Below are 27,558 nucleotides of genomic sequence, written 5' to 3' on the forward strand. Positions count from 1 at the left end.
CCTAATCCAGAAGGTTTCCAAGGCTCTTTGCTGTAGGTCATTGCTGTGGTTTACCATCAATAATTCCTTTCTGAAGCATCCCTCAGAGCAAGGGCCACAGCAGCACACTGTTAACACACCTCAGCACCCAGCTAGCAGCCAGCTTGCTTTGGGCTTCAGTAAAAGGGCCAGATAGGCAAAAGTGGGTGAGAATTTAGGACTCACGAGCCAAAAGCTTGTTTTGAGTCTTTGAGTCTTTCCTTCACTGGGAAGGAAAAACACTGAATTGTCTTCAGGGATATCAGACATAGGCATGAAATCATCTGCGTTGCCAGCTGGTTTAAGATATTTGGAAACTTACTCTCTGTTCATCCAAAGAAAAGAAATCAGGGAAGAAGATCTAAGGCTTGCTGCCTTTTATTTGCTCTGCAAGAATAAGCTATAAAATGCTCACCAACCAACCATACTAGATGGTTTCATTATGCCTTTGCTTACTTTTTAGGGTTTAACACTTATGAAATAAACTCTCATTAACTTAAGGAAACGAATAAAGGGCAAACATACTTTTGTGGTTTAACCCCAGCTGGTAACTAAGTACCATGCAGCTATTGGCTTACACACATGTTCACACCCCCCTTGGCAGGATGAGGAGAACTGGAAAAGATAAAACGCATGGGTTGAGGTAAGAGCAGTGTAATAACTGAAATATAGGAAATAAGGAAAGCTAGAGAGAGGAATAAAACCCAAGACAGACAAGTGATGCACAACACAACCGCTCACGACCCACTGAGCCCATCCCAAGCAGCCATCGGTGGCTCCTGGACAACCTCCCTCCAGTTTCTATACCGGGCACGACGTGCTGTGGTATGAACAAAAAAGGGCTTCACGTTCACATTCTCATAAGGGTCACTCTTGAGCTGAAGGACTGATCATAAAATGCACTTTTATGCTATTATCCCTGAAAGGAAATGAATTTGGAATTCAATTGTGCATGTCAGTTGAATGAATTACTGGCATCGCGACCCTGCCAAGAAGCCACTGAACCATTTATCTTTAAATGAAAGCTTCCAGTATCTTAAACCCCTTCTTCCCAGTAATCTAAACACATGCCTCTAAAACCAGCAATTAATAGCAGGTCACTGGCTATGGGAGAAAAAGGACGCACACAGTAAGCAGTACCTTGCATTGTCAATGGTGCAGCTACCGACAGTCAAGCATCAAAACACCCAAGGCTGAGTTTACACACACACACCTGAGACATGCGCTACTTATTCCAGCTGGCGGTATCATTGTGTTTTATATATTTATTAAAAATAAACCTAAGTCACAACGTAATGAAAAGCAAACTGGGATTAGTGCCTGCACTCTTAACTCTAACCATACCAAAAATGAGCACAGTGAAAGTCAACCTTAGACTGAAAACAACCATAAACTAAGGTTCATACTGCTGTACCGGACGATGAGTTAAAATACAACAAATAAAACCACCAGCTAACAAGCATTGTGTTCTTCCTTCAAAGATGAAGATGCTGTGAACACAAGCCTGACCTCCATTATGTTTTCTTCTGTTGGTTAGAAGGAGAATGTCCATCTAAGCAACTGCAGAAACCGAGCCAGAGGGGTGAGACAGCCCTGAATTGCTCTTACACTTACTCCTTTTCAATAGAAGTGAGAAACACTGAGCAGACAAAGGCACAACTGGACTACTCTGATCAAAATGCACTGTGGCAATTCAGTTACCTGAGAAAAACAGATACCAGTATTGCAGGAGTCTCTTTTTCATTCTCAAATGGCATTAAAATGACCCAGTACACTTTGAAATGCATGGTTCCCAGTGACTTGCCAGAGATTTAGGAATACATATTTCTCTATTAAAAATTACAAGCATGAAAATACATGAAACAATTAAAAGGCACTTTTAGCTGGCACATGGTTTGCTATATGCTACAGAAAACTGAGCCAGATACAACATTATAGTGAATGTAATAGCGGTCCAAGCAGTATAATAGTACACACTTAAAACACACACACTTGACCAAATAAATAGGCAATCTGCAGTGCCAGCATAGTTAACACAGGAAGAAATCCACATTGTAAAACATGTAAACAATAAAGGTATCTAGTAAGGACATTCTCATTTTAGACATCATTATATGTTGAACATTACTGCATGCAACACTAAAAGTTTTATGGCACCGCTGTGTATCACTAGGCAAGAAACAGTCATAAGAAGACATCTGGAGAGAACTTCTTGGGTCTAGGGCTGCATGCAGAATGGCAAACATCCTCAGGAACTGCACAGCTGGCCCAGCCAGGTGTCTCTATGTAAAAGGCAACTTTATTCATGTACCCGTAATCCTATGCACAAAGACCTGACCCTCAAGTGTTAAAAGGCACAGACACCGAGCGGCATCCTAAGTACAGCACTTACAAATGAGACCTGTGGTTTACCTGAGTTCAAGAGGTGCTTGTCAAAGGCAGCCAGACACCCTAAGTGTAAGTCGTGCTAGAAATCAAGAGCTGTTCCCACCATCATTTCAGCATGGTTGTTAAATCCAGACTGATTAACCAAAACCCTAATTAAACAATCAAGGCTTTCCTTATGGCTTCACTCTCATTCTTTGCATTTCAGAGAAACAGGCTTTGGTGCAGGCTAACCCAGTATAACAAAGTCAGCTGGAAATGAGAGAGAACCCATAACTCTACTTCTGAACTAGAAGAGCCCAAGCTCAAACTTCACTTACGCACATGGAGCTCTTCCAGGTGGCGTACGCAGTCTTTCACTACACATTCATAACCACCTGCACACTAAACATGATGAATCTGCAAGCAGCAAGAGGTGGAAATGACAGTGCCACCTCCTTTGCTTAGATGCCTGCAACCTGGAGCTGCCCTGAGACAGTGACGTAGCCTATGTCTTCCAAGAGTCACCAACCAACACTCAGGAACAAATGACTTGTGAGAGGAGGCAAATACTGGACAGGACTCTCTCCCCACTTTATTAATTGCCACAGCTTTAAGCTGGCAGTTAGGGATTCATTTTCTCTGTAAGAAAAAGCAGGAGCATACCTTTGCCACCAGTTTCACAACCAGAAGCGCATGCAGTCCTGGAGTGCCTCAACTGGTTTGGGAGTTTGATGGATGTTCACTCTAAAACTGAAAGCTATCAACGGCTGACGTTTAAAACCAACCAACAACCAAACACACACACACACACACAGAAACAGAAACAACATCAACACACCTTTAAAAATAACACTCCTCTTCAGTTATTTTTCCCTAGACCCCGTGCTTACACCTGGATTTCCACAGGAAACTGCTATACCTGGTGTAAAATTACTCCACTGAACCATCCTGTTCCTTATCTTCCAGCAAGGATGTGCTTGTACCTCCATTCTTCTCTTCATTTGTATCTCCGTTGTCCTCTGATTGCCCTGATTTCTGATGGGCGAAGGTGTAAGTGTCATGGTCCATGTCTGTCAGAGGTGGAGGGTCCTCGGTGTTAGAAGAGCATTTAATGTCTTTTCTGAAGGAGAATGGAGGTGGAGAGGGTGGCAAGCTACCAATGGGTCCATCAAAAGGCCGGTACACATCAACTTCTGGACTGACTGAGCCATTGGATTCCTTCAGCAAGTGCCCATAGACCATAGCATCATCAATAACTGCATAGACATGAGATTCGTTGTTTTTCCTCCCTTTTGTGAATAAGCCTTGTTTCCCAGGCATCTGGGTATTCACGTTAGGATTGTACACTCCCACCATGGGGTCCTGGCTTTTCTTCTTCCTATTAAGAGAGTTGAAACTGTTAACAGGTCACCAGCAACACCTGGCTGGTGAGTTTGAACCCAGTGAATAACAACAGCTTCTGTTGACTCATCCCAGCCACCCAAGTCTGCCTGGATTGAAGGTTTTACTTGCAATCTTAGGAAGAATAACTCTTGAGCCTAGACATGCTTTTTTAACAGAGCAGAAAATAACTTTACTGCTAATAATAACTATGATTGCATTTAATAACTTATGCTCTTTGGTTACCTAACTGCTGCTTTGCTGACCCTGACAGTTGTAAGATGAACTCCCAAGCATGGGGTCCTAGCTGCGCCATGTAAAGAGTCTCCCAGTGTCCACAGTCAGGATCTAGAGGCCATCAGATCCTCACAAAACAAGACTGAGCATTACTGACGATGAGTAAGCCAGTGGGTCCTTTAAGGAAGTTGAATTAACTTTACCTGGTTTCACTTTCTGAACCGTCTGAAAGGCTGAAGCTTCTGAAGCCTGTATTTGTAAAGCCTTTTTCCTGTGCCAGAGAAGTGTTCTTATAACTGCTCTTGCCATCAAACTGCACAAATTCATTCCAGCTCCATAGCTTCAGCACCCCATCACGCTGCCAGCACTAAGCATACGTGTATCAGAAACCCCAAGCTATCGATGACTTCAGGCTCTGCATGTGTGAGTAATGCTATGCATGTTTGCTTTGCTCAGCCTAGCTCTCTCCCCAAGGGCTCATCTCATACAAAAACGTTCCCACTTGATGTGCAGACTCCAGGAGAAGCTGCTGGAGGTTGTGTAGATGAAAGATAGATAGCTCCTGGTTTATCACAGCTTGTTTGGAGCCTTGTCTGAGGTCACATGGACAGCAGCCACACTCATTACAACCTCATCTCACAAGAACTGCTTATGAAGTCTAACCAATGCCTTACAGCACAGCCAGAAGCCTGTGCTAAGGCCAAGACAGGCAATGCACCGGGCGTTGAAGTGATGCGACTCCAGGAGCAGCATTCCTGGAGTTGCACTGCTTCCACCGCCGTTGTCTGCATCATGCTTCAGACCCCTGTTCAAGGGATCTGTACACGGGGAACAGATGGCCAGCAGCAATACCAAAATGCCCTCTTGAACATGCCGAGGTGTGAACTTACTTCTTCTTGACACAGCACACAGTCAGTCCAATAGCAGTGAGAACTCCAGCCCCGGCCACCACCGCAAGGATCACTCCTAAGTCTGCAAACAGACAAGGTGCAAGGACACTGAGAAAGAGAGGGAAAACATGCAGCTTTCTCCTAAAAGCTGTCTGGGTTGGAAGCTCCTCAGGAGTTCATCTGGAAGTAGAGCAGGAATCTCCCAGCCGTGGGGCACCCCAAGCCATTTCCAAGAGGCTGGAGGCTAAGCAATGATAAAACTACTGCAAGCAGCAGAGGACAAATAAAAACCCCAACCAACCCATCCCAATACAGCTTGTGTGCTGCTAAACTTACCTCGTGTGCCTCTGGCTGAATAAGGCAAGAGAAGGAAGTGCAGAGAGACAGAGGGATTCAACAGAGGAAAGAGTGACATTTCACCAAGCACCCCTCAGTGCCACCCCTTCCTCTGCATTACACAAGTTGTGTCGATCTGGGGTTTTCCAGGAGTCATAAAATTGATCAGGAAAGTCCATGTGTGAGCAAAGAAAAAAGCTGTGTGCTGTACAAGTAGCATACATTACCAAGGAGGGAAAATAATACACATTCATTTCATCCTGTTTCAGTTCTAGCCTGTGTAGCCAATACTTCTACAGACAGCAGTCTCCCATAGGCAAAGAGGAAGGACAAATGTGAAGCAAATTTACACAAGCAAAGCCTACCCTAAAAATGCACCCAACCTCCCCTTTCTCATAAAGCTACTGATGTTTTGGGGACATGAAAGACATTAAGAACACAGATTTTGCTGATAGTAGTCAGGATACTCTCCACTATATGGTCAGATCTGTCCCAGGGCTGGTTTCTTCCTCATGTGCACGCTGAGATTAACTGAACTGCTATCATGAAGTAAAGACCACTTGCATGAAAAAGTTTGCATAAGCAGATCTCAAGTTATTAGCCAGGTCTGTGATGCTGGGAGAGAAAAATATCACTTGATCTTACACGTTTTGGCTGTGATGTCCCATTAAAAAAGGTGAATTAAATAAAAGCAAATCCAGCCTTACTCCTCCAAGCCCTGCAATACCTAAAAACTCCTAAAACCCAAGCCGAAAACCACCCCAAACCCCACAGAAAGAATCATAGAATAGTTAGGGTTGGAAAGAACCTGAAGATCATCCAGTTCCAACCCCCTGCCATGGGCAGGGACACCTCACACTAAACCATCTCACCCAAGGCTTTGTCCAACCTGGTCTTGAACACTGCTAGGGATGGAGCATTCACAGCCTCCCTGGGCAACCCATTCCAGTGTCTCACCACCCTAACAGGAAAGAATTTCCTCCTTAGATCCAATCTAAACTTCCCCTGTTTCAGTTTTAACCCGTTACCCCTTGTCCTATCTCTACAATCCCTAATGAAGAGTCCCTAAAGAAACACAAAACTCTTCCTTCCTCCCCAGCTTCTATAAGTACCCAGCTGTAACTCAGGTTTCCGAAGGACAGCGATGTCCAAAGGCAGGGCTCTACTGAACCCCACACCCATCGAAGATCAAGCATCCTTTCCCTAAGGGAAAGCCAGGAAACAAGCAGGAAGCAAACCACCACAGCCCCCGAGGACTCACCTATCTGCTTGTCGGCAGAAGTCACCTGGAACTGCAAGGTCAGCTGCGTCCTCTCCACAGGCTTACAGTTGGAGACGTTGACCCAGAAGTTGTGATGCATATTTCGGGGCTGGGGCAGCAGCTCGTCCTCACGGCGCACGGTCTCCTCTGCCCCTGGTGTCTCCTCCTTTATGTTGACATAGGCACGGCCCGTCTCACACACAATGCCCATGCGGTCCTTGGAGAACCCCAGGCGGGCAACTTGCTTGCTAGGCACAAGGATGTACCAGGATATGGAGACGTAAGGAGGGAGACCGTAAGGCCAGTTGGGAGTCTGCAAGTAAACTTTGGCTTTTGGATCTGGACTCACAGTGAAAGTGCACTCATCTGTAGTAAAGGAAAAGGACAAAGGAATGAAAACTTAGTGCTGGTGTCCTCAACATGAGGGACATGGAGCTGTTGGAGCAAATCAGGGGCTGGAGCACCATCCATACAAAGACAGGCTGAGAACATTGGGGCTGTTCAGTCTGGAGAAGAGAAGCTGCGTGGAGACCTCAGAGCAGCTTCCAGTGTCTGAAGGGGGCTACAAGGATGCTGGAGAGGGACTCTTCATCAGGGACTGTAGTGATAGGACAAGGGGTGATGGGTTCAAACTGAAACAGGGGAAGTTCAGGTTAGATCTAAAGCAGAAGTTCTTCCCTGTGAGGGTGCTGAGGCGCTGGCACAGGGTGCCCAGAGAACTGGTAAATGCTCCATCCCTGGCAGTGTTCAAGGCCAGGCTAGACAGAGCCTTGGGCAACCTGGTTTAGTGTGAGGTGTCCCTGCCTGTGGCAGGGGGTTGGAACTGGATGATCTTATGGTCCTTCCCAACCCAAACCATTCTGGGATTCTATGCACTCAATTGCACCTCAGTACCAGCAATACAACTCTCTTATTGTCCCCTCCCACATGAGTCATTAACACAATTAGCACAGCTATATCCACAGAATTTCCTACAACCACCTATCCACCTGGAGTTCAAAGTTCCTTCCTTCTTCCAGGAATACACCACCTCACTGATTCAGATAAAGACTCATCCCAGCAGTGGCTCCAGGACTCCACTCTAAAGAATTAAACTCTTATTTCTATTTATCCATACGTGCTCTAGTAAGCGTATTGAGACATCCAACACTGTGCAACCAAGTAGTACAAAGCACTACCTTACCTTTAATATGAGGCACGAAAGACATTTTCAGATCCTGATGGTTAGACTCGTTGAGGAATCCTTTCCCAAACGTTTTTAAAGATACGGTGATATTATTCCTCATCTGAATCTTTTCAATGGATCCACCAGGACAGAACACACCAACGTTCAGCTCGGTCTCCGGGGTGGCACTGACAATGCTGTAACTGTAGCTCGTGTTGCACCTCTGCTCCGGGACGTGTTGCTGAAGTCTCAAGGATGGAGATGTAATTTCTATGTTGATCAGATCGGGAGCCAAGAGCTTCCAAATGAACTTATGCAGTCGAATCGGCAGCTGGGTGATAGCGTTGGGCACTGAAAGGGAATAGATCTTCCTCTGACACCACCGGAGATCGACACAGCCTGCAATCACAAAAACAAGCCCCAGGGGTTGTAGGTTTCTTGCAGATGAAATAGCTAGGAAAAGCAAGATCCCCTGTGTACACACACACAGAAAGCACTGTCACTTTTGTGTTAGAAATACACCTAAGCATCCACGCGAGGAAACATTACCCAAACATGCATCATTTGTACTAAAAAGCTCTCCTTAAAAGCGTGCAGGACACCAAAGAAATGAACAGACGCAAACATACTCAAAGTCCCTTCCTCAAGATGCTACTTTTGCTGACTGGGACGCTGCTGCAGTCAAACCAAAGTCCAGATATCCATTAGAAAACTCTCCCTAATGGTAGTTGAAAGCGTTCGGGAAGTTCCACATAAAGTGGACATGCAATCAGCACAAGATGCATTCCTGATGGCCACCTCGGACCTGCCTTTTCATGGGCAGATTTATGGCTCTCCTGCTCTGTTTTCATGTTTTGCAGTTTCCCAAGAAGACTCTTAGGTGCCTTCTGTCCTTTTCCATCTAGGAATGGCCGCGCAGTTTCTATTTTTAAAGGTAGAATGATGTAGCGAACAACCGATCATCTCCAGATTCACTATATCCACCTCCCAGCTGGCCAATGCCTGGTTTCCAGCCACACTCTTATTTAAACCCCAAGCAAGAGAGGTTTGGGCAACCCCTGGGGAAAAGCATGCAAAAATACTTCTGTAGGAAACCCCATTAAGCCACTTCTGTCGTACTTATGCCTTTCTCAGCTGTGATCCTCAGCCGGGACAAGTCCTTGCACAGAAAGGAGATCTTGTAGATGGCACCAGACACTAAAGTCAATGCGCGATCACAGTTGCGAGGATCCTTACAGATGAGGCATATGGGTTCAGACATGAGTGGAGCGCGGATGGGCCACCCTTCGAAGTGAATCGTCACGGTCGTGTTCCACTCCTTGCTCAGGTCGACCAAATGGGTGACATCTGCAATGAAAAACATCCCAGAACTATTACTGGCAAGAAGCAGATGTCCTTCAGCTCTTCTCCCCCCGTTAGACAAGCGGATGTTTCTGTATCAGCTAAGAAAACATTCTTTACTTCTTTCCATGAGTGTTATGGAACTCAGGCAGCATCCTATCATACTTCAAATTTAAAGGTTTGAGCTTTTCCACACACAAACCCCATTTTCCTACGACTTTCCAGCTACAACACAGTAACGCATATGCTATCCCCTTTTGAACCATAAAATGGTTTGGGTTGGAAGGGACCTTAAAGCTCATCCAGTTCCAACCCCCTGCCATGGGCAGGGACACCTCACACCAGACCAGGTTGCTCCAAGCCCCTGTGTCCAACCTGCCCTTGAACACTGCCAGGGATGGGGCAGCCACAGCTTCTCTGGGCACCCTGTGCCAGCGCCTCAGCACCCTCACAGGGAAGAGCTTCTGCCTTAGATCTAATCTAAATCTACCCTCTTTTGAAGAGGTTAGGCAAGAGGTCAGACTGAATCCTCCAAGTCACTGGCACACGCAAGCACAGAACCTAGCACTTCAACCACAAGGTTTCTGATTCTCCAATACGTTTCATAGCAGCTAAACACAGACACGGTTAGAACAAGAAGTTATTTCAACTGGAGAGAGCTGTATCTTCACCCTATTTAATGCCAAGCACCACAGACAGCTGTGTAATACTCAGATGTTTGGGAAGCTTTGAGAATATGCAGATAGCAATGCATTTTTAATAAGAGCCATGTTTAACTTGCACACTGCAGATGGCTTATTTTAATCAAAGTTTCAATACCGTCCTGAGGGCTGAATGTGAATCTTTGATGGAACTTACACGACTACCAAATCACAGATGAAATCCTCCAAAATCCCTAGAGAAACCACTGTTGTCTCTTAAATACAAGGGCTTTATTACTTGTGTTTCCAATTTGTCACTTCAATAAATGACAACCTGGTTTTTATTTTTTAGGCTATTATAATCTTGTCTGCTGGTCGTAAACGTATTAAAATTCATCTTTGCTTTCCAAAAGTAGAAGGGAGAGAAAGTTGATCAACTGAATACAATGTTTTTGCTCTGCCTAGCTTCCAAGCTGCAGCACACAATAAATGTGAGTGAATATGATTTGGTTAACACCAGTTTTAGGAGTATTTGCTGTTCATGGATGCAGCCGGACCTGACAGAGGCAGAACCGAGGGTTACAGTGGTGAGATGCTACAGACCCTTTGTGGATCTGTGACTTCACCATACAAGCCATTTAAACTTGATTCCCTTTATAATTCCCTAGAAAGCCTCTGGGTAGCTCCTGCTGCAGTGAGTCCAGAGTGTGGGCTTTCCTCTACCTGCTCCTCTGCAGTGAGTGTACCTTCACTATTAACCTCCACCATGAGCTAAGAAGCCAGATGATAAATCACTAACTCCACAGCCTTCTACCACTAACTGCAATACCTAGCCAGGCCTTTTATTTCAGGTTTTAGGTAACTGCTCTGGTATTACAAGTCATTGTGTTAAACCAGTCTGAATTTGGAGCAAGAAAACAGGAAAAAAGGAAAATTCTTAATGTAAGAACAAGCAGCAAAAACCTAAAGAACAGCCATATATGTAGGAGATATTATCAGTGGGGTATCTTACAACTTCCATGTCCAGTGTGATTTCTTCTCTAGGAACCAAAATAAAACTCAGAGGAAGAAAGGAAGGAAGGAAGGAAGGAAACACATATTGATGCCATTAGCAGTATGGAGACAATCTCACATGTCTCTTTTCATGCTACGGATCTTGCTGCCTACCATAACAGCAGGTTTCCCCTTGCTAAGTATGACTGTTTAAATCCAGAGCAGAAACCTGGGCTCCCATTGTAAGTATGGTCTTTAAAATGTTGAATCTTATGTCTGAAAATAAAACTGTTGAAGCTTGAATTTGGTTTCTCTCCTGGAGAACAGGCAGCACATGTGAGTCTGGGCAACTCTTGTCAAGCAGTTAAGGTCCTTGCCCAAATAGCTAGATCAGGCCCTTAGAGGGAACACAATCACAAGGAAAAGCTAGCCAGTGCTTAGCTCTGTCTATGCAACGTGCAAGACCTGATACCCCAGGTGTTACAGGCATTCTTCAGTTACATCTTGCATGTGTTGGAAAAGGGATCTCCTTTGCAAGCTACAGTGTAAAATCTACAGTGGAGCTTTGTACTCCATTGCAAATCTCAGCATCACTGTTTGCCTTGCTGTAACCGTAGCCCGTGGTACCCAGGGTGGTGAAACACCTCAGCATCGCTTGGCAGCCCACCTCCTGAAACTCAAGGACAGTCCAAAATTCAAGGAAAATTACCCCAAAACCCCCAGTATTCCTCTTTCTTGTGGTGCTCAGCCCAGCTGTCTGCAGGCAAAAACAATGGACGAGGCAGGCCAGGTACTTACTCTCATCGACCTGTGGGTGCTGAACGACGACTTGGAAGAGCAAGCGGAGGATGCCTGGGTTCTGGGCATCCTGATCACAGCCCTGCAGGGACAAGTTGAAGCTGCCAGCGATATTGGCAGGCTGGCTGTCGCTCAGCTTGAACACCTCTGGGTTGCTGGGGGAGCCAGGGATGTAATACTCGACCCTCTCCTCTTTCCTTTCGCAGTTGGAGAGGCTGTAGTTGTGGAAAAACACGCTTGCTCTCATGTTGGAAGGAACCACGAACTGCCACGTCATGAGCTCATCTTCTGGAAAGCCCAGCGGGTAGTTTGGGGACATCAGGGTGATTGAAGACTCCTCCTTCAAAATGGATTCAATAATGCATAACCCTGAAACGGGGTAGGGGAAACCATACAAAACAAGTTCCAGTTAATGAAGACAAGCTGGCATATCTAGCAGCCCAGCAGCAGAGTATTTTGACAGTGAGATCATCCACTTCAGCTACAGGTTAGGTTATTACAAAACCTTCAGACTAAAACATATACTCCAGTGAATGCTTCTGTCTTTAATTACAGGAAAGGGGAAGGATATAGTAATGCTCTGTTTTCAGTTTAGTGGGTTCACCTTTCAAGCACATGGACAGACAAGCCTGTATTCTTTGGAAAGATCCCAGTTCCTACTTCTGCTCCTGCCTTTGCAAGATCAAACGTGCAACCTGACAACTGCTTCATTGGGTTTTGGGAAACAAAAGATGTGAGCTTTCATATCGGCACCGAGCTCCCTGGCCAAAAACCTCCCAGATCTAACAAGAGCACGCCAGTGAAGAGCCTCAAATACGCACGATAAAACACAAATGTGAACCACGGAGGCTGTGTAAGACACTTCATGCTTGGATGACTCTTGGCAGTGTGAAGCTGGGTACACAGAGATTATGGTCCTGCTCTAAGACCATGCGACGATGTGCAACTGTGAGCAATGCCAGGAGTTACAAAAACTCACATTCTAGAAGCTCGAACCTGGACCAGGTTCCTTCTATAACTGATAGCAAGAACTGCATAACTCAAGCACAGAGCAAGAACACCTCCCAGAGAGGGTTTGTCATGAGATCACAAAGTAACCCAGTGATTGATTGCTATATAATATTCTAGGTATTTTAAGAAGATTATTACACAATGTTTTCTGTTGCTGTGCAGGTTGAAACAGATAGCTGCATTTAAGCAGCCTCATGTGCCTTCCAGGCACTGCTTCCCCTTTTCCCACCTTCCTCTCCTGAAGAAAGGCACTGGTTTGAAGCTCAAGAAGTTACGTAGCTTCATTTAAACATAATCAAACCCAACTACACACTGCAACCAACAGATAACTCTGTTGGCTCATTCTAATTACTCTATCTAGTCTCACCTAGCTGCAAACACAAAACCAACAGAGCAGGTACATTTAAGTTTTAGGAAGTTTAAAGAGATCAAAAATGAATAATATGTGCCAAAAGCAGCGATGTGACAGTTTTTATACCTATCAGCTGACCAAACTAAGATATTTTGACCCCAGAAGAGCACCAGCTACCGAACTAAAACCCATACAACAACAGCTTTTAGAAACAGATGAAGTGGAAGCTCCGGAGCTTATAGATAACAGCACCAAAAAGTTACCCGAGAAGCAAGGCTTAAAGAATTGTGCTGCAATGCGCACAGCGAGGAAACATTCCTCTCCACTCACGTTTTATGGAAGCCCTGTTAGCTATGTTGAAGCCTGAGGTGTTGAGAGGTGAGTTCCATGGGAGGTGCAGAGCCATGATAACTCCTCCCAGCAGCTTGACGCGAGACACGGAGCCGTTCCTGCAGAAGGTGCCAATGTTGACCGTGGCCTGATCGATACAGCTGTTGATGTTGTAGCTGAGGGAATCCGGGCACGTCTCCCCTGGTTCAATCTGCTTCAGCCACGGGGTAAATTTCAGTTCAAGTCCAGCCTTTGTGCTCGCCTTCACGTCCCAGATGAAAGTCCTGTTAAGGCGAGGTAGCGCCGGTGGGTATAGATGAACATCTCCAAAGGGACAGGGGCCTGATACACAGTCTGAATGCAGAGAGAGAACAGCCATGATACACTCTGGAGAGCATCCAAGTAAACAGGCATTTTAGTTTCCCTTTCATTGCTATTTTTCTAAGTTTAGGTTGCTCTTCTCTTTGACATGCACTGAAGGACACTCCTCTACTCTGTGATTCTATGGTCACATGCTGTCTCTAAACAGACTCCTAGCGTAGACAGGATAAACCTGCTTTACTCAGGCTGACTAATAGAAGGGATTCATTGTCTCCAGTATTACTGCCTTGTTTGCTGAAGAACTTAGAAGGTATTTCGTGAACAGGGCAGAGTGCTGAATGGGCAAAAGGGAGAAACACAAAGTCGGGAGAGCTGGAAACCATCGATCTAGGGAAACTATTTTATCCCATCTCTCCCTGAAAATTCCTGGCAAATCATTCGTCTTTAAATCTTCCACTGCTTGCCATGAGCCGTATCTTATTTCCTTGCTGCCCTGATGAACAACCTGGGCCTCAGATTTTGCAGAGGTGATGAATGACAATGGCCACTGCAGGATTCTGGGGAGAACTCAGAAACCTTGCCTCTGAAAAATCCAAATCACTGGTATCTCAAGCTGGACACTAAAAATAAGCACACTTAAACCTATGTCTAGGCTCTAACTTAAAAGAAGAAATATCACAAGTGCAGCTTTCAAACACATCATGAAATACTGTGAAGATTATTATTTGCATCCACCATACGCATAAAACTCCAAAATGTGAAGAGAACCATCCCTGAACACCTCCCCAGAAGTAACAAAGATGCTACCAAAGACTGAATACCCAATGAAGTTTGGGACCTCATTGAGAAGTAGCACGTGTTCCTGCGATTAAAAAGCACATTAACACACATACACCATGGATAACATTCAGTGCAAAGGAAGCTTTAGTTACAACACTTCCAGCTTTTTGGTTTCTTGACTTCAATAACGTTCGTTAAATACAAGGAAACACGTGCATGCTTTCAATGCTTCTGCTGCCCTTATAGGCACAATCAAGCAGTGCTCAGAGGCTTTTGACAAGAAGAAAAAGATTCTTTGATGGGTTTATAAACTGGGGGAAAAGGGAAGGCAGCAGGAACTGATGCAACAACCACGGAACAGTTCGCCAAACAGCCAAGTTAACATTAACACCACCAGCTGTAAGGCTGTTTATCAGCATTCAGATTCTTCTTTCCAAGCTTATAGGGGATACCTTAATACAGTAACAGGAAACCAAGGTATGTGGTTTTACTGGAGGAACATTACCATTGGGGGGGGTGTTGGGTGTTGGGTGTTGTGGAATTAAAACCCTGTATCTTACCAATTTTCTTCTCAATTTCCATGGTGAAATACTTCTCTGGAGTACTACAAGTGAAGGTAAAAGTCGTGTTGTTCCCAGGCTTTATCTTGAGCTCAGACCTGGTGACATTTTTAACCCGAATCCGACAGCTTGGTGGAACACTGGGTCTCAGTTTAATCGTAACCGTGACATTGTCCACTGTGCGAAGGGAGATTGTAAAGGAAGCTAGGAAGGGAAACCAAACAGAGGTGTTCTGTTACTAGCACATATGGGTATCACCAGCCTCTCCACACATCCCCACAGATGCCACGCTGTCAGAAGGAATATCTGCATCCATGTTCTTAGAAGTCTTTGGTGTTGGATTGACACAAAACACCTCGACTCTTCCAGCCCAGCACGCTTCATGTGCCCAGAGAAGTATATATGGAATTAGTGTAGGACCAGTTCTGCTCCACTTCACCTTCACCACATTTATTAAGTGGTTCAGCTATTCCTCTCAAATTTCTGTTGTCTTGATTTTGGTTTTCAGTCTATTATGCCCATCACACAGCCTGCTTCATTTCGGAAGGCACCCATGAAGTCGTGGCTCAGTTCAGGAAGTTTAGCAGCAGCCAAACAACACCACAGCTTCAATCGCACATGACGGTACAGGTGAATCTCTGGATATACCTCAACAATTACAGTAGACCAGATGAGGTATTCCAGCAATACCAAAAGCACATCCCAACAGACATTTATACCTGTGGTCACAGCCCTTTCCCACCTCCCCACCTTCTATAGCTCATTCCCTGAAGGTACAAGATGCCCATGCAATGCCCCTAGGAAGGTATCTGTGGCCTGGGATGGACCATGTGTGCTTGGACACCTCCTCTCCACCCCTGACATGACCATTGCCTTTTTGGGAACACATTAAATCCTCAGCAATCTTCACAGATTTCAGCCCAGCCCCAAGCACTACCAAATGCATGAGAAGCTCTCACAGGAAATACTGGAGCCACAGAACGAACTGCGTGTTGAATATCTTCTTTTACGGGCAGTGATTTATCAACGAATGGACCAATCCCATATGTCTCCTGAAAATACACATGTGATATAAGACACCAAGGAGCACTGACTGCACATTCAGGATGACTAGAAAAGTTATCAGCATCAGTTTGATGGATTAAGCCCAGCCTTAGCGGAAGCATGAGCACACCAGAGACCCTCAACCATCCCACCATCCTTCCCAGGGTGCCACTGGGAACACTGCAGCTTCAGGTTTGCAAACACCAGGCATCAAAAAACCTCCCTGGTAGGGGGAGTACAAAAGAAGAGAGTGCTCAAAGAGTTACTCCATCGTGCTTTCAGTTGAGTTTTGCTGGTCTTGAGCCTTCTTCCAGCCTTTCTGGCTTTTCTACACAATCTTGGAGTTGAGAGACTTAGCAAGTCCTTGAAACTGCCTTACCTATTTGCCTCCAGGATCAAAAGCTTTAAATGAAACCCCTCACTATGAGGCTTGTGAAATTCCTACACATACTTGTTAACAACAAGTTTACTAACCCTGTAATACCATCAGTGAGAGCCTGATCACCAAGCACCTTGCCTCCAGCTTTTAAGTGACAGACAGTCCTCTGACCGCAGAGCCTGATACTGAATTCTCTTGCCTCTTCCAATGCTAGCACTGCTCAGCATCCGTGTTTCTGCCCTAGGAATGCTTGGGCAGAGGTTTCCAATAAGGGGTTTCCCTGAGGGAAAATAAACAGAAAAAGAGGACCATACAGGCTAGGAAGAGTCTAGAGTTTGTAAGTACTGCTGAAAAGTCTGCCCCTTGCTTTCTGGTCAAGCAGTTATCACTGTTCCTTGCCCCATCCCTGGGATAGCACAACCATAGGGCCACACTGGCAGGACAGAGCAACACAAATAACAGCCAGCATTTCTGAACCAAATCATGGAATGGTTTGGGTTGGAAGGCACCTTAAAGCTCATCCAGTTCCAGCCTCCTGCCACAGGAAGGGACACCTTCCATTAGACCAGGTTGCTCCAAGCCCTGTCCAACCTGGCCTTGAACACTGCCAGGGATGGGGCAACCAAACCTGCTCGTGCATGGCCCCAAGACCATTTTTAGTCACGAGGATTAAGTTTAAGCATAACCTTAAGCACATGACTACCTTTAGACCAAAACAAATACACGCCCTGAGCTGAAACCAAGGAGCAGAGATTTTCCATGTTTTGAATAGCATATTGAAATAAGCAAAGCCTCCCTGCAAGGGTCAAAACAAGGCATCATCTTCCCTGGCCTTTGAAAGACTTGACTTCTGCTGCCTGGGTTTTTTGCTCCCCCCCTCCTCCTCATAAGCAGGTAGTCATTTGTTTGATCTCCCTGCAAGAATACCAAATCCTTGTCAGCTCAGTATTAATGATTACTACTGACCTCATGCCTCAGCCTTCCAAAACAGGACCTGCCCTCTCTTCATCACGGACTGTAGTGACAGGACAAGGGGTGATGGGTTCAAACTGAAACAGGGGAAGTTCAGGTTAGATCTAAGGCAGAAGCTCTTCCCTGTGAGGGTGCTGAGGTGCTGGCACAGGGTGCCCAGAGAAGCTGTGGCTGCCCCATCCCTGGCAGTGTTCAAGGCCAGGTTGGATGAACCTTGAAGCAACCTGGTCCAGTGGAAGGTGTCCATGCCCATGGCAGGGGTTGGAGCTGGATGATCTTAAGGTCCTTTCCAACCCAAACCAGTCTGGGGTTCTAAAATCACAGAATTACTTTCATGATCAATGTACCAACATCCCAGTAGGCAACAAGGATGCAGACACAAACCAAATTAAGCTCAGCAAAGCTGTTAGAAGGCCTCACCAGGACAGACACCAAGCTAAATCACTGCATAAAGAAACAGCTTGCTAAGATGAAACTCATAGACAGTAATTTTGGCCAAGAAACAAGAGCACAGCGCTGTAATGTCAACAGCAGGCAGCTGCTAGGGATGTGCTAAGCTACATTAGACTACCAAATCCCATCGCCATAGGAAAAATAGACAAGAAGAATGCAGAAAGTATATCCAGTGATCCCAAAGTCACTAAAAATAAATGGCTAAATGGGCTAAACCCCCCAACCTATAGACACACAGAGCGAACTTTAAAAGCACCTCTATTGCAGAGCTTTTATGAACAAGAGCGAGTTTCTGTGACTCACCCTAATGTGCTTTTGCCTTTTTATTAGGATTACCAGTAACTGCACACGGTTCTTGTAAAGGAGGAATTTCCATGCCTCATCAATGCTGCACAGGGATGACACACAGGATATCCAAACCGACAAGAGGAAGAATTGCCAACCCGGATCTAGACTCTGCCTACACAATGGAATCGTTGGACTAGAAGATGTCAGAGGTGAAGCCTCAAGCCCTGAGCTGGTTCACAGCCTGACACAGGCATCTCATCTCACCCTATTTCTCTTCCTCTAAGCAATTAGAGTTTTGCAGCCTCTCATGGCTGTTTCTTTCACTTCCCTCATCCATTCCCCGCATCTTCTCTGCCGCAATAGGATTTCACCCCTGCTCATTCTCATTTCAGACTGCCTTCACGACAGCTGTCTCACCACAGCATCCCTTTATCACTAGAGTAACACTCCTCTCTCTGCAAGCACACGTTGGCTAGCCTTTTCTCAACTGTGTGATGCTTTTCTCCATACCTTACATCAATTCTATGGCTCAGAGCTCTCCAACTTGACTTACAAACAAACTGCATAGCGTAAACCAAGTAGGATTACTCTGGAGAGTTTAGCCTAAATTTATCTACTGTGGTTGCACCTGACACTAATCTCCTAATATTTTTCAATATGTATATATAAATGTCAAAAAGACATTTTTTTCCTGTACAAGGGTGCAATGTAGAAGAGTAGTAGAGCCAGTGGCACTCATACAGCGTGTGCATACATACATACATACATACAAGGGAAGGACTTGGCAGGGCAGCAATTTTCATGCCTATATACAGTGCCTAAACAGAGCAGGAGTTTGAATGGAGTCCAACTAGTTTCAGGTAGAGGGCTGCGTTTTATTGCAGCAGTTTATCCATAAGGATCTACGGATTGTTTCATGTGACCTCACTGGACAGCCCGAGGAACCAAAGCCCACAAGAGCCACCAACAGGAACGTCCCAGATGTGACTTTCTCCCAAAATGACTGCTGTTTTGCTCATTCCAGTTCAGTCGTGGGCTTGTTCCACTCGAGCCATTTTGAAGGCAAACCAGTTGGATGAGGCTGACTCAGGCACCATTCACAAGCCAGCGGCAGCTGGAGGAGGCAGGTTTGATGCAGAGGACGAGTAGTGGCAATGCTCACTCCGGATATGAAGTATCTGGATCCAAACCCTTGTTCTGCCCGAGGGGGATCTGAACCCACACAACCGACACACACCTCTCCAGAGAACAGGCTTGGCCACCACAGTGCTTCATGCCATCACCTCGACACAGGGGTAGCACCACGGTGCTGTTTGCTCTACAGCTTGGTAGGCTCTCCTGGAAAGCTCAGCACCTCTTCTGCACCTTTTGCAGGGATGCTGGCCTGCATGCATGCTTGTAGCCTGCTGAGGTTGTTCCACCACACATCATCTACTGCAAGGGTCATGACAGAAGCAAAGGGTGCAACTTAGCTAGAGGGATGATGGTTTTAAACTAAAAGAGGGAGATTGAGGCTGGGTGTGAGGAAGGAATTCTGTACAATGAGGGTGGTAAAACACTGGCACAGGTTGCCCAGAGAGGCGGTGGATGAACCATCCCTGGAGACATCCCAGGCCAGGCTGGATGTGGTTCTGGGCAACCTGACCTGGTTGGAGATGTCCCTGCTCATTGCAGGGGGTTGGAACTGGATGAGCTTTGAAGGTCCCTTCCAACCCAAACTGTTCTGTGGTTCCATAACAACACAGTAACCAAGCCATAAGTTAAATGATTTCCACTTCAAGCCACACCAGCTCCTCTCTCTGATCTGATGGATAGCCTAGGTACAGGAGATGTCAGCATTAGGACACATTCAGGGCAATTCATCTAGTGAGGGGACCTCAAGGCTGGCTCCTGCGTGATGCGAATCACAGGCTCCAGCTCCCACATCCCAGTGTCTCAGCCCCAATGGCTCAGCTAAAAGCCCTGCACCTTATCAACCATTTCCCCACCCCCTCCAACACAATTCACTGCACAGTTGACTCAAATTTGCCAACAGGTCAAAGAATACTCAAATAAGTAAACACCTCCCTGCTCTGCTGCCTCAAACTCTTTGTACCTGCCTTACTGCGTTTGTGTTTGGCACTTTGAGCCCAACTCCACAGTTTCACTACAGCATCTGACTGCCCAAGCATCATCCCCTCCACCAGTTCCACTTGCAAGGCCCATCCAGGTAATTGCCTTCACATCCTTCAAGCCCTTAGCAAAGTTAGGCAGGGACCTACACACCGTTCATACTCCCTCCTACTAAATGATGCTGTGAGCAGCAGAGATCACAAGCACAACCCCAAACTACAGCCAACCCTTCTTGCTGCAAGCTGCTGAAATCCTGCTGGACCCCACAAAGCAAACATGTTTTCTGTTTACATTAACATGTAAACTAACTGCTCTCTACCTTGCTCAATGACGTCCTGATGCTTGGACTTGGTCTTCCAATACCACGCTTGTTTGGGATGTGAGGGCTGGATTTTGCAAATGGATTGTTCTAGGGAATCACCTAGAAAATTAAAGCTTCAAAGCTTGCAAACACTTAGAGATGCTGCAAATGATATGACATGATAGGGCAATCATATGCCAGCGTTATCACCCACATCTCAGGACAGGGCACCTGGGGGAGAGCATCAGTTCCTCGGCCACCACAGTACAACCCCCTAATCTTCACTGATGGGATAGGGGATGGGAATGTGAAGCAGGCGAGATGTCACACATCACATCCTCCTCCTCATCAGGGAGGAAGGGTGGATGCTGCTGGGGTAGTGATGTTACAAGCACAGTTCACCAGAGAAAGTGTTGTCAGTACTCCGGGCCAGCAAGGATGCTCACCCAAAAGCTGTTCATTCATGAATTTGCAATGCCTGAAATGATTAAAATACCTTTGGATTCCAAAAAACTTTATAAAAAATGAGTACTTTAGAGCCTTTTTGGAAGATAATCAGGACACACTCGTGTAAAAGAGACTTTTAAAAGGAGCTTTTTCCCCCGGAGCGGGAAGATGAGGCACTTTGGGGTTTGGCAAGCTTAGCTGTAATTGCAGAAAGGAGGATGTTGCCTCTGAGCTGCCTTTTCTTAATCATTATTTTACAGACACGAAGCTCGGTTGCTTCTGTGGCAGTGAGATGCAGAGCTCAGCTAACGCTGTCTGCAAGCTGTGTTTGCCTGCCCAGTTTATCCCTACCTTGATGCGAGCCAGTGAGAAGCCAGCATCTTAGAGCGTGTCTGAGCAGCTCTTTGGTCTTGGCTCTGGCTAATCAAAGTGGAAAAGCACATTTCACAATCAGGGGTCCCTCCCATGCTAAACATCCTGCCCACAGCTCTTTGTCTCTCGCTCATGAGGAACTTCAGATCGTCTCTCACTTCTGAGGAGCTCCAGATCATCCCTTTCCAGCCCTCAGTCTGCTGCCCCCATACACTAATCTCTCAGCACAGCTCCAAGCAGGCTCTCCCATGGCATGCTTGAGGGTGGATGGCTGTTAAAGGGTGTCCAACAGAACAGGCAAAGGCAAGACCTTTCCCCATTATAGGGGATAGGTAAAAAAAACCCAAACCAAAATCTGTTTTCTGGCAGCCCGAGCACTCAGAAGCAAGACTAGACTGTACTAACACATGTGAAATTCACATCTACTAGGCATTAAGGCATAATTCTTTAGGTGGCTCTGCCTGAAGGTCTTCCAGGGGGTCACATCAATGCTGTCTGCACTGGGCAGGTTCAGCTACAGGCAGCATAACCTCACCTCTGTCACCAGCTAATACAAACCCACCAGGTTGAGCCCTGACAAAACAGCCAGCAGTCAACAGTTTACTATGCACAGCACAACCTGCATCCTTTCCTTCATGCCCTGTCCTTCACAAGCAGATGCTGAGCAAAAGGAATCTGTTATATCACCATGTTATATATATATATATATATATATATACATATATATGTTATATATGTAGTCATATCACCATGTTATATGGGGGTTGGAACTTGATGATCTTAAGGTCCTTTCCAACCCTAACTATTCTATGATTCTATGATATATATATACATATATATGTTATGTATGTAGTCATATCACCAACAGATTACAGATGTTTTCAAGTTCAGGGATGGTGACCAGGCTCCATCGCCTGAATCCTACTAAGAGAGTACCAAAAGTCACCAAGTGCCCTATGGGAACTGGTTAATGGTTTGGCTCCAGCAAATCAACCCCTGCTGCAGTGGGTTGTCTACTCCAGAGCTGAGGTTTGCCACAGATACCTGAGCAGCATCACTGAGACGTGTGATATCCTAGAATGTGCTTTGTTAAAGTAACAGCTTCAGTTGGGCAAAGGTTTTTAAATGATTATAAGGTCTATAAAGGTTTATAAATGATAAAAATGAGTAAAAATGTGGCCTTCACATTACCTCTACATCCTTTAGACTTATTAAAGACAGAGCAACACAAATCTCACCTGTTCCAAACAAACACTTCAAACCTGGCACTGAGGGAAAAAAAATGTGTGTTTTATGGTAGAAAATGTAAGATAGCAGCACCTTGTATGGTCTGGAATGTAAGGAACCGAGGCAAACATATGGAATTGAGACACATGCTTAAGTAATTTACTATAAACACAGTATTTTCTAGAGAGTAAAAACTGGGCACTCCAGACTGATAATGGCATGAGGCAAGCAAAAATAAAAGCACAACCAAATGCTCATGCACGTTAGTTGTGGTCTTAAAAGGAGAGGTTTCCTTCGAGTGAGCAAACGGCGATCCAGAATGGAAATAATCCATCTTCCAGTGACTGTCAGAGGAGCACAAACAGGCCCATTATTTATATTCTGTCAGAACAGCAGAGAGACCCTGCTAACAGCTATGGGTTTTCTCAGTTTATTAAAAGAAGCAGCTTTACATGTGGAGAGTGACTCAAATCAGGTTAACTGGAGGGTAAAGCAAGAAGGAACACAGCATTATCTGCAGATTCATTTACTATAACGATGACATTTTAACAACAAAACCCTAAAATACATATGAAGATTTTAACATATAAGGATAATTTAAATCTGAAGTACTTCTGTTTTGCAGACATCATAAAAGTCCGAATAACTCAATTATCAGTGCTTCAACAAAACACGATTTAGTTGGAAAACACATTGGCAGAGGTCAGATATGCAGTACTTCAGTCACACATCCATGCACAGCTATCACACCAAATACTTCTTTCTGTAGTTTTCCACCTATAAATTAACCAGTGTTTCACTTGATAACTTATGCACACAGCTGCATCTGAAGTAAACCCTCTGAGGACAATGTGACCAGCCATGCTTGACCTACACATCCCTACAGGACAAAGACCACCACCATAATACTGTACCTGCTGCGAAAGGGTGAAGGGAGAAGAAATGACTTCATCAAGATGACAAGAGACAGCTTTAAAGATAGGATCACCAGGATTTGTACCTGTTTCAGCAGAGCTTCACCAGACCCCGAGAAGAGGCATCTGTGCCTCATACCCACCTTGTGTGTGGCTCTGCACACCTAAACCTGGCCTCAGTGACAGGGAGACAGCTTTAACCTGAAGCCAAATGGCAGCAAACACAGAGCCAGCATCAATGTCAGCACCAAGGCAAAGGGAACTCCTTAAAGATTACAGGCTTGGGTTTTCAGGACAAACTTTTGCTCAGGGAAATGTTCCAACCACAGTTTTGTTGTGCAATAACAAAAGCAACTCCCACTGGGACGAAGCACACAGTATCTGAAGGGGGCCTATAGGGATGCTGGGGAGGGACTCTTCATTAGGGACTGTAGTGACAGGACAAGGGGTAACGGGTTAAAACTGAAACAGGGGAAGTTTAGATTGGATATAAGGAGGAAATTCTTTCCTGTTAGGGTGGTGAGGCACTGGAATGGGTTGCCCAGGGAGGTTGTGAATGCTCCATCCCTGGCAGTGTTCAAGGCCAGGTTGAACAGAGCTTTGGGTGTCATGGTTTAGTGTGAGGTGTCCCTGCCCATGGCAGAGGGGTTGGAACTGGATGATCTTAAGGTCCTTTCCAGCCCTAACTGTTCTACGATTCTATGACACACCAGGCACATGAGATCTGCCAGCAGATGCTCCCCGGTCCCACTAACACCATCACAACCTTCAGCCTACCGACCCCCATCACTAAAGCAGCTGAGATTGAGCCACCTCTTTTCTGGGGGGCTGGGGGTACACAAAGACGAGGAAGGCACGGAGTTTGATGGGATGACAGAGGATCCTGGCACACAGGAGCAGCGGAGCTTGTGCTGGAGATGGACAAGTGAGCAGAAGCACGCAGCTGGAAAGGAAGGGACTGAAGGAGGTTATCAGAGGGACCACCATCAGTAACAGCAAACCACTGGGTCCACCACTGGTGCTTTGTGCAACTTCATTGTTATTAACTTGGCTTTACAGACCAACTCCATGGCTTGCCCCAGGGTAAGGTCAGTGGTTGGGGAGCTCACTGGTTCCTCTAGCTGAGAAAGCCCCAGACCACAGACATCTCACTTGTTGGGAAGATCTGCACACTAAGAACAGACCAACGTAAGTTCTTTGTCAGACTCACCATCTTTCTTCCATTTCCTGCACCTTCCCATCAAGAGCTATTACAATCACACACAAAGGAGACTTGCTCAGCTCTCAAAGGACACAACCTGCGCCCACCACCACCACCACGCAGCTGGTACCCTGCTCACCACTGCACCAAACAAGCCAATGGTGCGGGCTCAATCTCGCATAAAGCAGGTATAAACTTTTATTTTTAACACCGATGTGAATGTATAATTTGTTCAGATGTTTTAAGCAAGAGAGAGGGGAAAAAGACATAGGAGCAGGTGATAACAACAAGAAAAATCAAAGGTGTGGGCTCATAGGTAACAAGTTCCCACGGAACAAGGGACAGGACAAGAGGAAACGGTCTCAAGCTGCACCAGGGCAGGTTTAGATGGAGCTGAGGAACAATTCCTTCCCCAGAGGGTGCTCAGGCATTGGACCAGGCTGCCCAGGGCAGGGCTGCAGTCACCGTCCCTGCAAGTGTTCACACAGCATGGAGACGAGGCCTCAGTGCCATGGATTTAGGGGTGGTCTTGGCAGTGCTGGGGGATGTTTGCACCTGATGACCTTAAAGTTCTGTTTCAACCTCACTGATTTTATGCATGAAAAATGATGCAGCTGACGGTTTTTTCACTTGCTGCTTCAACACCACAGGACCTTTGGAAAGTGTAGCTCCTCTCCTTCTAGCACTGACCCATCTAGGGTTTGTTTTCTTTGAAAGCAACACACAACTAACTACAGTCTAATAGTCTTTCTTCTTCCTTTGAAGTGGCTTAGAGAGGCAAATAGCTGCCTCACAGGCAATACATTAATAGCAAATAAAACTACACTGCCTTAAACCTCACTGCCTAATTTTACAGTCAATGTTTAGGCTGTATTATCTACAATAACAACAACCGTAAGCCACGCTTCAGCATAACCGGTGCAGTTAAAGGTAACAGCAGTGCTAAAAAAGGCACAAGTTTCACATCAGACTCTTCAGGTTATTCATAATCACTGCTAATAACTTGGTAGTTATTTTGGATAGAAGGACTCATACTTCAAGAGAGTTTAACAGGGCTAATAGCTGCAGAGCCTTGGGTGACATGGTTTAGTGTGAGGTGTCCCTGCCCATGGCAAGGGGCTGGAACTGGACGATCTTAAGGTCTTTTCCAACCCAAACCACTCCGGGATTCTATGATTCTAAACCAAACTTTAGATTTGAGGATGAGCTGGGGCTTTTTTGCAATCAAGCTGCTCTGGAAACCGAGGCAACCCCCACGCACCACCTCTGTGGTCAGAACTGGAATTCTTTTGGGGTCGCAGACAGGATTTAAGGAAATTATTCACGGGTTACATACACGGGATTGCATCAAGCATCCCGGAACTTCAAGAGACAGGGAGCTGGTAGAGAGCAGCAGCCTCCCACTGAACTACATGACCCAGGTGGGCAGAGGAGCCATTCTGTGTCCCTGCACGTACAAAGCATCCACTGCTCTATGTAAATACTATGCAAAGAATCGCATTCTATTTGCTTAACAGCTTATGTGACCGCACGGTCTCACACAGAGCACGATCCTGCAAGCTCCCGTTCCTTACAGGGAATTAAAGCACCCAGGGAAAAGGAGTTTGTGAAGTTTACTTCCATAATTAATCCTTCGCCAAGAGAGGATGCAGACATCAAACCACTCGTCCTGTTAGGAGCTATCTCACGGAGAAAGAGGCTGGAATGCCTACACCAAAGGTGCTAACAAAGGGTGTCCCTATGCCGACGCTGTTTGCGGGATACTGGAACGCCCAGCCCGACGCTTCCCGGGACCGGGACCGTCAACTTCCACCGCGGGCAGGGCACCGCCTGCCCGGCCCCGGCCCCCCACCCCGGTCCGCCGGCACCGCAGAGGCACGACCCGCTCCCACCGGGGACCACATGCGAGCATCACCGAGCCGATTCTCCCCCTTCCGCTCCCTCAGCCCCCCCTGCCCGGGCAGCCCCGCCGGGCTCACGGGGTGCCCCGGCCGCCCCATCCCTACCTTCTCGCTGGAGGAGCTGCGCCGAGGCGGCGAGGAGCGCGGCCAGGAGCGCGGCCAGCGCCCGGCCCGCCGCCATCTCCCCGCATGGGCCCGGCGCCGAAGCGGGCGCGGGTCCCTCAGGCGCCGCCGCCGCCGCTTCCTGCTCCACCTCGCACCTGGAGCGGGGCGGGACGGGCAGGTAGAGCCCCTCCTCTTCCTCCCGGGCGGTGGCGCTCAGCTCGGCTCATCCCATCCCATCCCGTCCCGTCCCGTCCCGTCCCGTCCCGTCCGCTGCCTCCGCCCCGGCGGGGAGGATGGACCCGGCTTGACGTGCTGCGGGCAGCAGTCAATGCGGGAGCCGCTGTTGCTGCTGCGGGGCGTTATTTCGCTTTACCCCTCACTCGAACGTTTTCCCCTTCCCGTTTCCAATGCTATGAGCTCCCACCAAGAGGGGGTTCAAGTTGTGGGCAGCGAGGTGCCCTCGCACCCCTGAGGGTGCCCGCTCTGCTGCCGATGTTGGGTGAGGCGCACCCTGCCTGCAGAAGCACCTCTCAGCTGATGTACGGTCCCATCTACTCACGCATAGGTGGGGGGGGAGACCTTATTGTGGCCTTTCAGTACTTAAAAGGGCTTATAACAAAGATGGAGACGGGTTTTGAGTACATCCTATAGCAGTAGGACAAGGAGTAATGGTTTAAAATAAATGAGAGGAGATTCAGAGATAAGAAGAAAGCTTTTACAATTGGGGTGCTGAGGTGCTGGCACAGGGTGCCCAGAGAAGCTGTGGCTGCCCCATCCCTGGCAGTGTTCAAGGCCAGGTTGGACACAGGAGCTTGGAGCAACCTGGTCTGGTGTGAGGTGTCCCTGCCCATGGCAGGGGTTGGAACTGGATGATTTTAAGGTCCTTTCCAACCCAAACCAGTCTGGGGTTCTCTGGAGGTGCCACGTTTCACACAGAAGAAGGCTCCTCCCAGCATTTTGTACCCTGCTTCTTGAATGTTTGGGAACTTTGCAATGAAAACCTGAGCAGAAACCATTGTGTCGTGGTCAGGAGTAGATGTTTGCCAGGTCAGTAAATGCCT

General features: G+C 46.6%; 1 protein-coding gene across 1 annotated transcript; it reads right to left on the minus strand.

Moving 5' to 3' along the window:
• Positions 1 to 1,262: 1,262 nt before the first annotated feature.
• CDCP1 (CUB domain containing protein 1) lies at positions 1,263 to 26,709 on the minus strand. Its single transcript, XM_061464492.1, has 9 exons — positions 26,498 to 26,709; positions 14,782 to 14,985; positions 13,121 to 13,474; positions 11,428 to 11,796; positions 8,774 to 9,001; positions 7,673 to 8,053; positions 6,490 to 6,855; positions 4,893 to 4,974; positions 1,263 to 3,763 (listed from the first exon to the last, which is right to left on the minus strand). The coding sequence occupies exons 1-9, from the start codon at positions 26,571 to 26,573 to the stop codon at positions 3,316 to 3,318; spliced, it is 2,508 nt and encodes an 835-aa protein (XP_061320476.1). The 5' UTR covers positions 26,574 to 26,709; the 3' UTR covers positions 1,263 to 3,315.
• Positions 26,710 to 27,558: the final 849 nt, after the last annotated feature.

Source organism: Pezoporus flaviventris, unplaced genomic scaffold, assembly GCF_033815535.1.
Source record: "Pezoporus flaviventris isolate CSIRO_AGI_PZ_B2104156 unplaced genomic scaffold, CSIRO_AGI_Pfla_v1 ptg000037l, whole genome shotgun sequence".
Taxonomy (NCBI): domain Eukaryota; kingdom Metazoa; phylum Chordata; class Aves; order Psittaciformes; family Psittacidae; genus Pezoporus; species Pezoporus flaviventris.

Bases quoted from the DNA above. Each gene is read 5' to 3' on its own strand.
- CDCP1 (XM_061464492.1), bottom strand. From the start codon at position 26,573: ATGGCGGCGGGCCGGGCGCTGGCCGCGCTCCTGGCCGCGCTCCTCGCC. The intron at 9,002-11,427 runs GTAAGTACCTGG...TTTTCATTGCAG, and splicing joins GCACCCACAGGTCGATGAGA to ATGTCACCCATTTGGTCGAC. The intron at 8,054-8,773 runs GTACGACAGAAG...TTGTGATTGCAG, and splicing joins CACAGCTGAGAAAGGCATAA to GCTGTGTCGATCTCCGGTGG.